The 15,462-nt window shown below is 39.1% G+C and overlaps 3 protein-coding genes across 3 annotated transcripts; 2 read left to right on the forward strand and 1 right to left on the reverse strand.

The window, feature by feature from the left end:
- Positions 1–568: 568 nt before the first annotated feature.
- Positions 569–11,324, reverse strand: LOC108624123 (protein big brother). The gene is made up of 3 exons (XM_018023204.2): positions 10,904–11,324; positions 9,571–9,762; positions 569–3,271 (listed from the first exon to the last, which is right to left on the reverse strand). Exons 1-3 carry the CDS (start codon positions 11,093–11,095, stop codon positions 2,897–2,899), a joined length of 759 nt encoding a protein of 252 aa, XP_017878693.1. The 5' UTR covers positions 11,096–11,324; the 3' UTR covers positions 569–2,896.
- Positions 11,325–13,418: 2,094 nt separating this feature from the next.
- On the forward strand, positions 13,419–14,119 carry LOC108623979 (uncharacterized protein CFAP97D2). The gene is made up of 2 exons (XM_018022892.2): positions 13,419–13,621; positions 13,697–14,119. Exons 1-2 carry the CDS (start codon positions 13,544–13,546, stop codon positions 13,922–13,924), a joined length of 306 nt encoding a protein of 101 aa, XP_017878381.1. The 5' UTR covers positions 13,419–13,543; the 3' UTR covers positions 13,925–14,119.
- Positions 14,120–14,202: 83 nt separating this feature from the next.
- LOC108623980 (leucine-rich repeat-containing protein 23) lies at positions 14,203–15,350 on the forward strand. Its single transcript, XM_018022893.2, has 2 exons — positions 14,203–14,588; positions 14,667–15,350. Exons 1-2 carry the CDS (start codon positions 14,217–14,219, stop codon positions 15,291–15,293), a joined length of 999 nt encoding a protein of 332 aa, XP_017878382.2. The 5' UTR covers positions 14,203–14,216; the 3' UTR covers positions 15,294–15,350.
- The last annotated feature ends 112 nt before the right edge of the window (positions 15,351–15,462 follow it).

Below are 15,462 nucleotides of genomic sequence, written 5' to 3' on the forward strand. Positions count from 1 at the left end.
CTGAACGTGTAGCTCGAAACAATAAAAGCAGATTTAGCTGGGGAGATTTCCGGACGATTCCCATTTGATAGGATCAACGGTGCGATACTCCTGTGTTTCAACGCTCGGACGCCTACAGCATTATTCCAGAAAATAACCACCCTAATGCGGCTCCCCTTTGCTTCGCAAGTACGTGACCGATTACCTCTGCATACGTAGATGTGTGTATCCACATCCACTACTCACACACGAGCACGACTGAAATCAGTTGTGATTCCTTTGATCGTCGATTGCCCTCCCATTTTTTTTAAAACAATTTTCATACGTGAGGAGCATTGCTCTCTTAGCGTTTAGAAAACCAAATCGTTAAATATAACAATTATGATCATTGTCATAATTCAACAATAATTTTATCTTCGTTTTATTTTGCATAAAAAATAATAATCTAGTAACAATCAATTGAAATCAAGAAATGAATGACTTGTGCTAACTAATAGATTATTTTTCTTTAGGATTTGTATTGAAATGCTAATGATATGAACTGTTTATGTAAAGTTCTAGGGGGAATAATAAAGGCGAAACACAGGTATTCGACGGAAATTACATTTAATCAGTAGACATCTTTATACAATTGTGATGCGATTTCCATATACGATTCTCTGGGAATTCCCAGCCGTGATTCACTTCGTAACTCGCGTGAACATACGGCATACGATGGCCCGTGGCGTCGAGGAGCCGTCGTTTACAAATTAATCTAAAATTCTTTACAAATATGTACAATATAAGGAAAACTTTACGTAGTATAACATATCCTATCGTATCAACGATACGTATCATTATGAACGGAAAATATATCATTACACAAATCACATAGTAGATTATTAAACAAAACTTGACTATTCTTTCGTTTTATTAGAACGTGCATATGAATTTTTCATTTGATGAAGTTTATGAAACGAATGCATTTTGCATGTTAGTAAATTGAAATTCGCTTAGATAAGATTATTCAATGGAATCAGTAATTTCTGTCATTTAAAATTACAATTCTTGTTGACTTACTTCGTGTGTTTTATAACATGTCATAAAACTTGTGAATGTTGGTATGTACGCCACGTATGCAACGATGATACGTAACGGTGATGCGATATAAAAGGATACTTATCTTACGAAAAGAGAACGAAACGTCGATGTTCGTTCGACGATTCGCGCACGGCGTTCCGTGATCGGTTCACGGAACTTCTTGTGAATCATGTCTCCCATTCAGTTAACGAACGTGACGCACTCCGTCGTCGCCCAGAAATTCCGCCACGTGACATTTCACACATAATACACATACTCCGAACCTGTTGTTTGTTCCGTTGAGGAAATTCTGGGCGACGACGGAGTGGTATGTTGTTTGTCATAGGAAGACTTTAAGAATTAGTTAAAAATCGTAGTTATTCTTATTTGATGCTGTCGATAAAAATTACAGGGTCGTATAATAAAATCTGATCGGAAATCTAAAATTAAGACTACCCGTACTTGTTCTATTTAAGAGCTCCGTTTTAATAAGACCTATGCGAATTAGGTCTGTCTGCACATCTTCGATCGTTTCTCTACGTTTGGACTGCAGCATTTCTTGAATGAAATCCATCGTCGCATTAAACGATCGAATTAATTTTAAATATAAACCACGGATCAACCTCTATAATACAAGATAGAAAGGTTCAAGAAATGCTGAATGTTTTTGACGATAATCCGGGTTGCGTGTATATTTTAAGCTGATATGTTAATCGTTTATACTCGAGCTAGACAAAGCTTCGTGATGGTTTTTTGTAGGATTAAGGGATAAAGGGTACAGGTAAAATTCGTTGCACGATGTGACAGAAACAATCATAAAAATTTCCGCTCACTACAGTATAATCCATTCTCGTTTTATATTTTAAGCTCGATCTCACTTAAAACTATAAATGCATGAACTTTTTTACGACTGTTTCTGCAACAAGGTATGAATTCAAATAATATACAATCTTTATACTAATGATCTAAATAATACAATCTTTACACTTAGATAAATGATATCATCGTCAACAAGAAAAAAGTGAAGATTTATACATATGCACATAAAAGACTCTGAACCTTTCAATAATAATTTACAATTCGCTCCACTTACCACGATAAAATAATATCTAACGTAACGCGCTAGACGATAGATATCTACGAATCGGTCGAACAACGAGGACCTAATTGGTAAAATGGATGAAAGGTACGACGTGTCTTACGAGGGTTCTTATATTAAATTGTACATAGAAATGTTTTCTACGAACAGTATAATTACAGTATATCTATCGAACAGTATAAGTATAGTCCATATAAAAATCGGCGTTTTTATAGAACGATAGAAACAGTAGAAGGAATCTGAAGACGGGAAATATTAGGATGCATGGGAATCGTGAGATGTTGAAATCGCATTTTTAATACTTCGTACAGTATGAAGAATTAAAAACTCTAGATATTGTCGTTTTTCTGTAGGAGAAATGGTTCCAAACAACACTCAGGTGAATAAACATGAAGACTGCTGAACACATCGAAGATATTTCGGCTGCATGTAATAGCTAGGATCTATTAAAGTTTCTATATTGAAGGAAACAGGAGAAAATGATCTGAAAACTATGTACAAGTCAATAACGAAAAGACTTTAAGATCCTAAAATATTACAAGTACAGTTGCATCAACATTTCTCAATTCCGAATCTCGCAATCCTGAATCTCTCACAGTCTAATAATTAACTAATTGGTAAAACTCAGTCAGCGTCGTCCAGATTCCTCCCAGAATCAAGTGTCTTGACTTCATGTCCCTGCCAGCCTTCAGCTGACTCGAAGACGATACCCAGATCGGAAACAAGTCAAGATGCATCGCTGGCGGGTTTCTCGGTTCCTCAGTAGGATCTCAGCCTGACCTCCATCTCAGGGTCCTGTCGGTGGGTGAGGTGAGGCTCAATAGCTCCTGTGGCACCGGTTCCCGCTCCGGTAACGTGGTGTCCATGGTGACCGTGGTGATGATGGTGGTGATGATGGTGATGGTTAATATGCGGCGGTTGAGTGGCACCCGCTCTGTATGCCCTTTGCTTCTCGTCGAAATCGCGCACTCGCTGGTTGTAACGTTCCAGTTGGTCGCGGAGGAAAGCGTCCTCTTCCGCCGCACGTTTCTCGTCGTATTCCAAGCACCCCACGCCGTCGAGTCGCTCCAAGTCGATCCAACCACGCCACAAAACGCACACGCCGTTCATTATCAGTCGTGATCTGATGTGTACCTGCAATCAGAATTATTCTTTCCCTTCATACGAGATCCTGTAGCCATCAGAACGACTGGACCAAACAGTAAAAAAATAAAAATGCCTGGGAGACATCAACCTAAGTATCTCCTTTGGTCCAGTCATTCTGACGGACGCGATTTTTAGATGCAATAAAACAGTTGGAAGTTTGATATGATGACAGTTCCAAAAGAAATCATGATTAAAATATTAGGATAATTGACCCAAATTTTTGAATTAGCAAAAAATTTGTACTTATTATAATATACATTCAGTAGAAGATGTATTCTGTACTCTTTTCTTGCTTCCACGACGAATGGGTTATTAAGTCTGACGATTTTGCTTCAACTTTCAATCATGTTTTCCTCTCCCTACAGTCCCGACCGTTCCTTATTTCCAGAGAACGATTACGCAGATTGGAAGGTACAAGCTTCGAGGGGAAGAGATGAAATTGCGAGACGAATACCTGGCGTCGTAACAAATCTACTGTTTTGATAATCGGAAGAATAAACGATATAAGGCAATTTTTGCAGATTTTGTAGAAGCAGAAAGATATTATATGAGACAGAGAACAACGATGATTCGTTGCTCCAGAATATTTGGATGTGAAGTTGAGCCTGAGCCACAATATACACGAAGTAAAAGGGAATGGAACGAAAGGAGGAAAGGAAGGGCCGAGGCTGTTGGGCTTCGAAAAAGTCGAAACAGCCCATTATCTCGGTCTGGCTAAAGAGGGTTATTTTATTTCGTGGCAAATGGCCCCGTTTCCGGTCTCTGCAGTCTTTAGTCTTAGAAACTGTTATTGAAATCTCCGCTAGAGAAAAGTTTGTCGATGAGAAATTAAACCTCTCCTTTGCAGGACTTTTCTGTTAATCGAAATCTCAAAGCTGATTTCAATTTCAGACTTATAAATAAATAACCACGTAAAGTCCGCAATTTAATAAATCGTAGAAACATTTACAAAAGAACGAATGGCACCAAAAATCGCGATTCATTTTTTGACCTGTAGAATCATTATTTCGTCGTGTTACGCGTTTCAACTTTTATTTTCATTCAACGAAACACACAGCTGGTTGTCGTCGCTACGTAACAATGTAACTGCACAGCGTGATGCTCTTTGTGCGACTATAATCGAGCGGCGGGTGCAATCGGCGGGTTATCGACTCGATAATCGAATCGTTTGTCGCCTATTCTAAAAAACTACCGAAATTACATCGTAATTTCGTCCTTTTTCAAAAGAAAAAGAAATCGAAGGAAACTGGAGAATTAAAGGATTAGTGAAAGAATGCATCTTTGAAAAAGAAATTGAAAGGGAATTCCCAAAGCGATTTCGACGTCAAATACTTATAATTGACCCAAATTTTTGAATTAGCAAAAAATTTGTACTTATTATAATATACATTCAGTAGAAGATGTATTCTGTACTCTTTTCTTGCTTCCACGACGAATGGGTTATTAAGTCTGACGATTTTGCTTCAACTTTCAATCATGTTTTCCTCTCCCTACAGTCCCGACCGTTCCTTATTTCCAGAGAACGATTACGCAGATTGGAAGGTACAAGCTTCGAGGGGAAGAGATGAAATTGCGAGACGAATACCTGGCGTCGTAACAAATCTACTGTTTTGATAATCGGAAGAATAAACGATATAAGGCAATTTTTGCAGATTTTGTAGAAGCAGAAAGATATTATATGAGACAGAGAACAACGATGATTCGTTGCTCCAGAATATTTGGATGTGAAGTTGAGCCTGAGCCACAATATACACGAAGTAAAAGGGAATGGAACGAAAGGAGGAAAGGAAGGGCCGAGGCTGTTGGGCTTCGAAAAAGTCGAAACAGCCCATTATCTCGGTCTGGCTAAAGAGGGTTATTTTATTTCGTGGCAAATGGCCCCGTTTCCGGTCTCTGCAGTCTTTAGTCTTAGAAACTGTTATTGAAATCTCCGCTAGAGAAAAGTTTGTCGATGAGAAATTAAACCTCTCCTTTGCAGGACTTTTCTGTTAATCGAAATCTCAAAGCTGATTTCAATTTCAGACTTATAAATAAATAACCACGTAAAGTCCGCAATTTAATAAATCGTAGAAACATTTACAAAAGAACGAATGGCACCAAAAATCGCGATTCATTTTTTGACCTGTAGAATCATTATTTCGTCGTGTTACGCGTTTCAACTTTTATTTTCATTCAACGAAACACACAGCTGGTTGTCGTCGCTACGTAACAATGTAACTGCACAGCGTGATGCTCTTTGTGCGACTATAATCGAGCGGCGGGTGCAATCGGCGGGTTATCGACTCGATAATCGAATCGTTTGTCGCCTATTCTAAAAAACTACCGAAATTACATCGTAATTTCGTCCTTTTTCAAAAGAAAAAGAAATCGAAGGAAACTGGAGAATTAAAGGATTAGTGAAAGAATGCATCTTTGAAAAAGAAATTGAAAGGGAATTCCCAAAGCGATTTCGACGTCAAATACTATGAACAGTACTACTTTTCATATGGTAGCCGTCGCGTGTAGAACGACACGTAATGGGGAAGTACAGGATTCGAAGGACGTACGCGATTCACGCGTGACTCTCGTTTCATTATAGATTTCAATCTTCCCAATCAGCACATCTGCTTTCATATCAAAAGTGTACAGTCGTTTAACTCGATTCTCACAGCATAATGGTCCAAGTGTATCTTCTGCTTGGTAAGCCAAACAGGGAGCACAAAGAGAAAGCCGTGAAAGAGTACTACAAGACAAATTAATGTCATCTGTACCAGTTTCTTCATTCGTTAAAACAAATAAAAAAGGAACGTGTCAGACCGTTGGAACAATACAAAAAGACAAGCCGTTTCGCTCTGTCATTAGTTTCTCACGCGAGAAAAACTATCAAAAAATCCATTTCACACCTTTACGTTCACCTCACGGGGCGTGACGCCCATTATCGCCGGAGTATAATAGCCGGCGATATTTAAACTGTAACGCGTGTCTCGTTCACGTCTTTCGGCGACTGCAACCCTTTCGCTGACTTATTTGCATGTAGCAACGGTGAATGGACAGAGTGAGCGAGAGGCATGATGAGAAAAAAGAAGACGCAACGTCGACCCGCCGGAACGAAAGGGGTGAAAAATCGGGAAAGGGTAGTTGGGAGGCTTGCGCTACGGTCTAAACGTCCCGAGACAAACGACCGGCTATTTCGACGGCTCTATTGTTTTTTCGGTAGGCGTTGCCGTCACGCTGCCTTTTTGCGATCGCGTCCAGCATTACAGAGGGCAGAAACAACATTCGTCAATCCTCGCCGGAAAGCTAGGACGGGACATACGGTCAGTATGTCCGGACCCTTTGTCTTTCGACGAAAAATTCGGTAGTTCTTTATCTCGATTCAACTATTTTATTATACGTTTCTTCCGGAACAAAAAATTACCTATTCAATTATATTGTACCCAAATTATTTAATAAATCATCAAAAAAATAATTTATTATTCTTGTGTTGCAACACGGCTTTGGAAAAAGATGAAAATGAAAATAGAAGATTAGCCCGAACATTTTTATTTTAAAGGTGCGATTAGACAGCTTCGCAGAACCGAAACAGTTCCTCGGATACAGCCCTGTAAAAAGGCTACCTAGCACCCTAACAAAGGTGTAAATCATCTTGACCTAAGTCAACGCGTTTCGATTTCGACTGGGGATTTTACGGCTCGAAACTCGCGCTAATTTACAATAAGTATATTTCAAAAACTAATTAAACATGAAACAAAATTGTAAAAACGACGCAAAACGTGAATGATATAGATTATAGGATTGAAGATTTCGATACAAGAATCAGGCAGTTTCAGTTTTACTAATTTTACATGAATCAAAAAAAAATCATTGGGTGAAAACTAGAAAATAATTTCGTTTTTTTATAGCGCTATGTATTTTATTAAAATCGAAATGACTTTTTTGTTAACTCAATATTTAAACAAAAATTGAAAGGGCAGAGAATATAAACTATAGATGTAATCGATCAGATATATGAAATATCCCAAATTACAGCATATCAGAATACGACGTAAGAAAAATTGAAATAAATGTTTGAAATAGAGAGATTATTTTACACAAAAATCTGCATCTACTGAGATTGAGTTAACTGACCAAGGGTAAGCGCCGGCAAAGCGTGAACTGGCGATCGAGTTTGATAAGATCGACAGAAAACGACGCGCTTCCTTACGGTATCTACACCCCTTTTTCAATTCTCTCCGAAGTCTTTATCGAGCTTTATCACGCTCGATCTCGCCCTTAATTATTTCCTCTCGACGGGGAACGAGAGAGGAGACAATAGTCGGTGGACACGTGCAGCCGTGCGTCGCTCTTTATTAAGCTTTTCTCTCTCCTACGCTCATTGTCGATTAAAACAAAACGCTGGCCGTGGGTCGCCATGTAAACAACCACCGCCGGCTCCTATTTTCTCTTTTTATCCAAAATAATGAATCGTTAGCGCGGCAGATCTGTCCGATAACGGGCGGAATCTAGAAACGAGAAGCGACGCTGCGTGATTCGCAGTGGTCCTGCAGTGACTCATTCAGAAAGCGTGAATGCGATTTGATTGCGAAACCGTTTAGAGGAGTGATGAACTTTTAATACGACTTACTGGGAATCTGATGAATTTTCTTGAAAACTAAACGATTTTTATTTGTCAAATTAAAATAAAGAAAAATAGAAACATTTGGTTATTCCGGATATTCCATCCGCATTTTAACTTTAAAGAAATATTTATTATATATTACTAATTTATAATGGAAGTAGATTTAATTAGAGAACAAGAATTTTCAATGATGTTCCTCTTTTTGGCATAAAAGTGCAAAAGTTTTACTCGAGCTTATTCAAGCATAAGAGTACTGTATGTACATATGAAAGGCAACGATCGAAGTTCGAAACGTTCGAGTCTAAATAGAGTCCAGAGTATTTCATTCCTGTCCTTCATTCGCCGAAAGACGCCGACGAGTCCTACGAGAGGAGGACTTTTCGTTCACCCTGCGGAGGATCCCAAGAGAGGCACAGGCCAAGATTTATGACCCACTATATACCGGGTGACTTGTAAACCGTTCGGGCATCTGGCACCAGGCATCTCTCTTGTTTGATGGATTTCGGAAAGCGCTAATTGCCTCGAGTAGCTGCTAATGGGTCCACGCTACTGCTCCCGGGTATATTCGAGTAACTCGAAAATCAAACCGAACACAAACGCAGTTATATTTTCGACTTATTTTCTCGCGTAGAATCAACCCCTCGCTTGCACTATCAGTTATCAGTACCATTCTATGTAATTAATGAATTCTTGCGGGATATTTGTCTCGCAATCAAGATCTCTTAGCTGAAAAAACGAACTACAGAATAATACTAAGGAAGCGAGCAATGGAGCAAAAAAATCAAGTATCGTGTTTGTAAAATTTAGGTGAACGTGCGCTTCCTAGAAAATGGCGGATTCGCGACGCATCTATTGATCGCGATGGCGACGCCTGGGTGGCATCGCGTCGACCCTCTGCCGACGCCGGCGTACAAGGATTCAAGTCCTATCCAATTATTCAAAATGACAATCACGATCACATTTATGTAATGCTTGAAAATCGTTTTAAAAAAGAGACGCATAAAAAGTTATGAGAGTCTGTCGTGTAAGAAAGTGAACACGAAATCATTTCTTTCGTACGGACTTTACAAATTGACTCGTAACGTTAAATGTTCTGGTCATCCCCCGCAGAGACGGTGAAAATTTCGGGACCGGATGTCTGCCGTTCTGCCGTGAACGGTGGCACCGTGACACTATTGTTCGAGAAGTAGCAACGGATACTAAATTGCTCGTGGGGCGACTCGACACACGATGCCAAGGACACGAAAAAGTAGACGTCCTGTCCGAGCTGACCCGTTTAACGACCTCCCCATTTGTCAATCCACAATCATCCAATTAGAGTCACGATTATCGCTACGAGCGCGAAAACGTGACCACTCTATGATGTCCCATCTTAACTTATCACCAGACTACGGATTTTATGCATTTGTAGAAAAATTAGATATGCACGTAAGAAATAAGTGGAATATTATTATTCTTGAGCAATAAAAGAAATTCCTATCTATAATAAAATGCAGTCTTTACAAATGTGTTATTTTTCTAAAACATCCTATATTATCCTCAATTCACACAATTCTTGTTCACGTCATACTTCCTACTCACTTACGATTACATATGAAATGATCGAAAAAATTATATAATCTTTAAAAAATCGACGCACGGCATTTTTGATAGCAATGAAAGTGCTGTAACATAACTATCGGTGACTCACCTTGCCGCGTTCTTTCTCAAAATCGCAATCGTTGACATCGTTACTGTAGTTCGCGGTGCTGTTGCCAAATACGAGCTGGAGATTAGTGCCCGTAGCTGCAAACGCAATCTCTGTAAAACCCTCTCGACAACCATTTTGAAAGCGTACTTGACGTTCTTCAATTGGTCTGTCTCGATAACCAGTGTATCTGACCTGTAAATCAGAAATAACACAAATCTTTCGATCACCTTGAATTAAGAATGATTGATATTGATTTTTGTACAAAGTAGAATTTTTTAGAAAATGAATTGTGGATACCACTTCTTCTCATTGTTCAAATATAATACATATTTCTTGTACCGTTTATAATTTCTTTTAATGTTCTAATATAAAACTTTGCATTGTTTGTAACATTTTTCTATAAATATATAAAATTCAAAATGTATTGATGAACAATTTATAATTAGAAGAATTTCGTTGATTTAAAATGCCGTGAGGTAACTTAGTGCGCGGTAATTCTGTGTGATTAATCTGTCCGTCGGAAGAGAATGAAATCAGAGATGAAAAGTAAGGAACACAGTTTAGCAACACTTTACGATTAATTGCGAGATTTCAGAGAAACGATGACATTCGTTACAAATGAGAACAATGAAACTGACTAACATTTTCACTGGTATCATACATTCGTCTGAAAGATTTAAATTATTTGAAATTTATAACATTTAATATTTGTGTCTTGTTAAAGTGAATTCAGGAAAAATCTTATTATAATTTAGAACATATAAATTTCTGTAAATACGCCTTTGAAATGTCTGTATACTATTTACAAATTAAACATCTTTCAATGTATCTTCAACAATAAATATATTGATGAATCGTTGTAGAATGTATTCCAAATATTTTGACTTAATTTCCTTCCTTCGACGGATCACATAAATATCAAAGATAAAGATACATATCTCTTTCAAATGCCTATTGCGAATCTTTCTACTTAACGATTCACAATTGAAGCACATTCTTTCGTCAGATAAGAATGCGACTGCAATATTTATTCAAGTTCAAATCATTGAGTTTCTGTATTGAGTACTCCTGTGACTTATGTAAAATGTAAAACACTAGAGCTACCGATTTTTTTTTTTGATATCTATTACTATTATTTAAAACCAGTCAGACTTAAAGAAAAACATCGAACAATTTTATAAATCTCACTTCTCTATAAATTTACTTTTTCCTAGAAGTGTTTATCGTTTCCAATATTCGGTACAGTTTTTTAATCACATTTCCTAAATCTTTGACAGAGATTTTACGGCTCATACAATCTTAGAATTAGCATTCAGATTTTTCCTCAATTTACCTCGCTTTCGCGACTCAATCTCCTGAAGAGTTCTTCGGTCTCGAATTTAGCCTTCTGGTTCGGTACCACCCTGGGCATCTTAAAAAGGAACCTGGGCCGTTGTTGCTCGAACAAACCCATCCCGTCGAAGGGCAAGACGCTGACACCCAGTCCACCCGCTCCAGCCGTGTGCTCGCTCATAGTGTGCATCATTTTGCACGAATTTATTTAAAACAGTCGTCGTAATGTCAAAACCAACCGAATCGATCGAGCACGTTCAACTTGTCGCTCACGACTGAGCACACTACGATTAGTGTCTTGCAGTTTAATAACCAAAGTCCGTTCACCGTGCACCAGAAAATGTTCTCGCGTTGTACGAAACGTTTATGTACCGAATTGCGCGCGTACGACTGGAACGTGCGGCGTCTCAGTGGAAACTAAGGACAAACGGCGGCAAACGCGTAGAGTTTCCTCGTCCTGGATCCAAACCACGCCTCTCGACCTGCCCCCGTTCGCCCCACTGCTATCCATTTTTAATCTCGGACTCCGAAGGGTGAGCTTCGGAGAGGGGTGAACCATCCCGTCGTTTCACCCTCCGAGGGAAACCGGCAGCGTTACGGGGTGACTCCGAAATCTCCGGATTTCCTAACCGTTCGTATGCTAGGTAAATGGGTATCGAATTTCTGCATCAGATATGTTATTTATTTGTTTCTATTAAGTTTCTAGATACGACGCGTAGAAATGATAGTCGAAACGAACATTAACGCACTCAAAAATGAAATAACTTTTTAAATGGATAAACATTTTACTTAAGTAATAACTGTAAACGAGATTTATTGACGTGTACTTATAAAAGACACATAGAAGATCAGCGTTCTAAACTGGATTTATCCACCATTTTTTAAGCCCGATCATATGATACGACATGCGACAATAGAAAAAAAGAGGAAAAACAGCTTCCACTTCAGCTGGTAGCATCGGTGAAAGGTGATTCCCGGCGGGTCAGAAGCGAGGATCAAAAGGATGGGGCGAGGCGATGAACGCAGCGCAAGGATAATACATGCGTATAATGTATACAGTAGCAGCGAGGACAGAGATTGGCTGATATTATCCCTCGTAGATATAAGAAATTCGTGTCAGGGGGTCCCTGTTTCGTTACGGGACGACCACACAGCTTCGAAACACCGTGTATCCCCTCGAGGGTAGAGATCTTCATCATCCGTCGAGTGGCGAGGGCTCATCCGTTTGAGAGGATCATTGTCGAGGATCCGCGATTAAGATCGACGACCCTTTGCACGATCCGCGTTACGGATCGTAGCTAGTATTACTATTTAGTGTATTCCGTATTTTTTTTGCTTTGACATCTTTTATGGCCGGAACTGAGCGGAAAAACGCAGTGGGACAAGGCCATTTATGGTGGTTCCGTACCGACGGTCATAAGGCTGTAAATCTGAAAAAATGGAATATGACAAACGGCTGTGTAACAAAGAAATCCACTTAAAAGCGGCAATATTTTTTATCCCGTCGGAGGAATTTGTAAATATGAAGGTAAGAGAAAGTAAGGGATCAAAAAGGTTCTCGCAATTCATCGCAGGTACAGAGAGCAATATTCCCAAGTTCATCTAGGTCGCAGTTTTATTGCCTATTTTTATGATCACCCAAACTGCCGGGGTTTACGACGTTCAAAATTTCCCACTTCTTTTTAAGGATTTGTTTTACTGAAACGTTAATTAAATAGTTGAAGTTGTTGACTGAAATTTTCCTTTGGCCAGGCGAGAATTGTGGTGCCAGCACAAATTTTGCCAAGCTCTCATTATCCTCCGTTGAAATTGAACTTATCGTGTTTCGTTGCCATGAATGCTGAGCATGGCGAAGTTAATTTTATGCATGCGTTTTACGGCGGCGCGACGCGAATAAAACGAAAATCGATTGTCTCCGCCTCCGAAGGAACGCGATTGGTACAGCAGACCCACCAATCGCAGCTTCCTGAGAAGAATCGGGAGAATTCTACCGCTGGTGGTCCACGCGTGCACACACGCGCACGCCTATTTCCATGGATATGCACGCACGTGCGTACATAAGAATTATTTGCAATGACAACTATCAGGATTCTAGTAACGCTTTTTTAATATTATTCACATAAAACAATATTGAATAAAATGTACATGTCGAAAAACTGTAATGCTAAGTAGCAAACAGACTGGTTGATGAATTCTTCACTTTCCTTATTTCGCACTGACTCTTTTATGTAGCTTACTCTGAAATGTATTCAATTAGCACCTACAGAAAGAATAAGAAATATTATTTACGAAGGAGTATTTAAAAAAAAAAAGTTATTATTAAAATTTATTAAAATCTATTATTTCTCTCTGAAACAAAAGTATTCAAGACAAAGCCGTTAAAGGGAATGCTAGTATTAAAGAATAGAGTAACACTAAAATGACTACAGCATTGTGTGTGCCAAAGAATTTCTGTTTGAATAATATACGAGATATTTACAGTCGCCACGTTATGGGAATCACCCTGTATGCGGGAAGCAAACACTTCGATCGATATCATTCAGGCTGATTCCGTTTGGTTCCGTTGCTAAAGACACTTGGGAATATCGATGTCACGTATATCGTGTAAACACTGGAAACGAGTTTGGTTGATCGAACGAACATGACGTCGAACGAAAGGCGATGTTTCTCTGCCCCGACCGCGTTCAGGCACAAGGCGTACGAGCAACACCGTTTTAAAGTGAATATCAGACACGATTATTACCGGTGATACCATCGACGATGTATATAACGTGTGTTTGAAAATCTCCCTCAGGTGGAACACGCTACGTGCGCGATCGACGTGAATCCACCGCGAAGTAGACCGCACGTGATTCGCAACGCGAAGGGATTGCAAATCGAAAGAGAGAAGCAAGAACGTATAATGAGAGAGAATTTCATACTTCTAAAAAAATTGCGCGACATCATGCACCGGAAACCACCCACAGATGAAACCGCACACAGATTGAAATGGGTCGAATCCAAATGCATTCGAACTCGTTGATACAAATTACAAATTGGTTGATATTATACCATCATACAAATACCATCGTGCCTCTCTTTTCTACAGTTGCAGCTTTTTGTTTCGATATTATTGTCGTAGTCGCATTTCTTAAAAATACAGTGAGAATTTTTATCCACTTTCGTCGTGTGTAAGTCGTTTACATATTTATACCTTTTTAATAAACAAGCGAATATAGATCCTGTTTTGTTCATTTCAAACCTAAGGGATAAGAATTTAGAAGAGGCTAGTCGTAATTTTATTACCGAAAAGAGTAGGTGAGAAACAAAATTTGATGGAACAGGAAGACGAAGGCAGGGAGTACGAGGGAGAGGCTAAAGAATACCCGACCCCTAAATCTTCGTCGATTTTCGAAGACACGACACGAGCGTTGACACAGTCGGAAGCTGGAGAGTGTCTTCATACTTTAGGAAAATGCGATTCTGGCCTCGGTTACGCTTATTTGGGCCTGAACGCATCTAACAAGGGTTTGACAGACATTAGGATCATACCGATGTTCAAATATGTACTTTACGTGAACGTTTCGGGAAACAGATTGACGACCGAAGCTCTCAACGTTCTGTCGTCAATGAAATATCTTCTGATGCTTCAAGCTGACAAGAATCAAGTGTCGTCCGCTGAACTGGAACCTCTACCTTACCTTCAGGTGTCTAGCCCAATTTCATTATAAATTTTTATGATTCTGTTTCTGTACAGGTGCTCTTATGACTTTGTATCTCTACAGGTACTCACGTTGAACAAGAATAAATTAACCAGCACGTCGGGGATTTCCCACAGGCTCTTAGAGTGCCTTGAACTAAATCATAACAATATTCAAGAAGTGACTTTGAACCCTTACGATCTCGAGAATCTAAAGACACTCGAACTTCGTGGAAACATACTCACGTCGACGAACGGAATATTCTTTCCAGGATTGACACGTTTGTACCTTGCCGAGAATCAGATAGAAAAATTGGAGGGTCTGGAGATATTAGTTAATTTAAAGATTCTACATTTGCGTAGCAACAAAATATCGAATTTAGACGGCTTCGACGCGCGATGCGGCAAGTTAAATTATTTAAATCTCCGCAACAACGAGATGTCGAAAATCTCAGAATTGGAGAAACTAAGTTGCTTGTCGGCGTTGGAAACTCTTATCATTTTAGAGAATCCTATCGTTGGCGATATCGAAGAGGACGAGGAAGTGGCTTATAGGCGAATAGTCTTGGCTATGCTGCCTCATCTGATAAGACTGGATAAAAATCCAGTGCTCTACCAGGAGAGGAGAGACGCTAAAGAATTTCACAGACAAATGCTCCGCGATGGTACGACGTTCGCGGATTTGGATGTTGATCCTATAAATACGGGTTGACGAAAATTCAGTTTACCAAACAGATTATACAGATAATATCGATAAATGTTATATCGATTTTCAAATTCTTCGGCATAATAAATATTACGCGATGTTGTATTAAATTAAAATAGAAATAAACTAGATCAAATTCTAATTGGCAATTTGTTTTTTTTTTGTCAAAATTTCG

The sequence above is a fragment of the Ceratina calcarata genome, unplaced genomic scaffold (assembly GCF_001652005.2).
Source record: "Ceratina calcarata isolate Rehan_Ccalc_2016 unplaced genomic scaffold, ASM165200v1 scaffold297.2, whole genome shotgun sequence".
Lineage (NCBI taxonomy): Eukaryota > Metazoa > Arthropoda > Insecta > Hymenoptera > Apidae > Ceratina > Ceratina calcarata.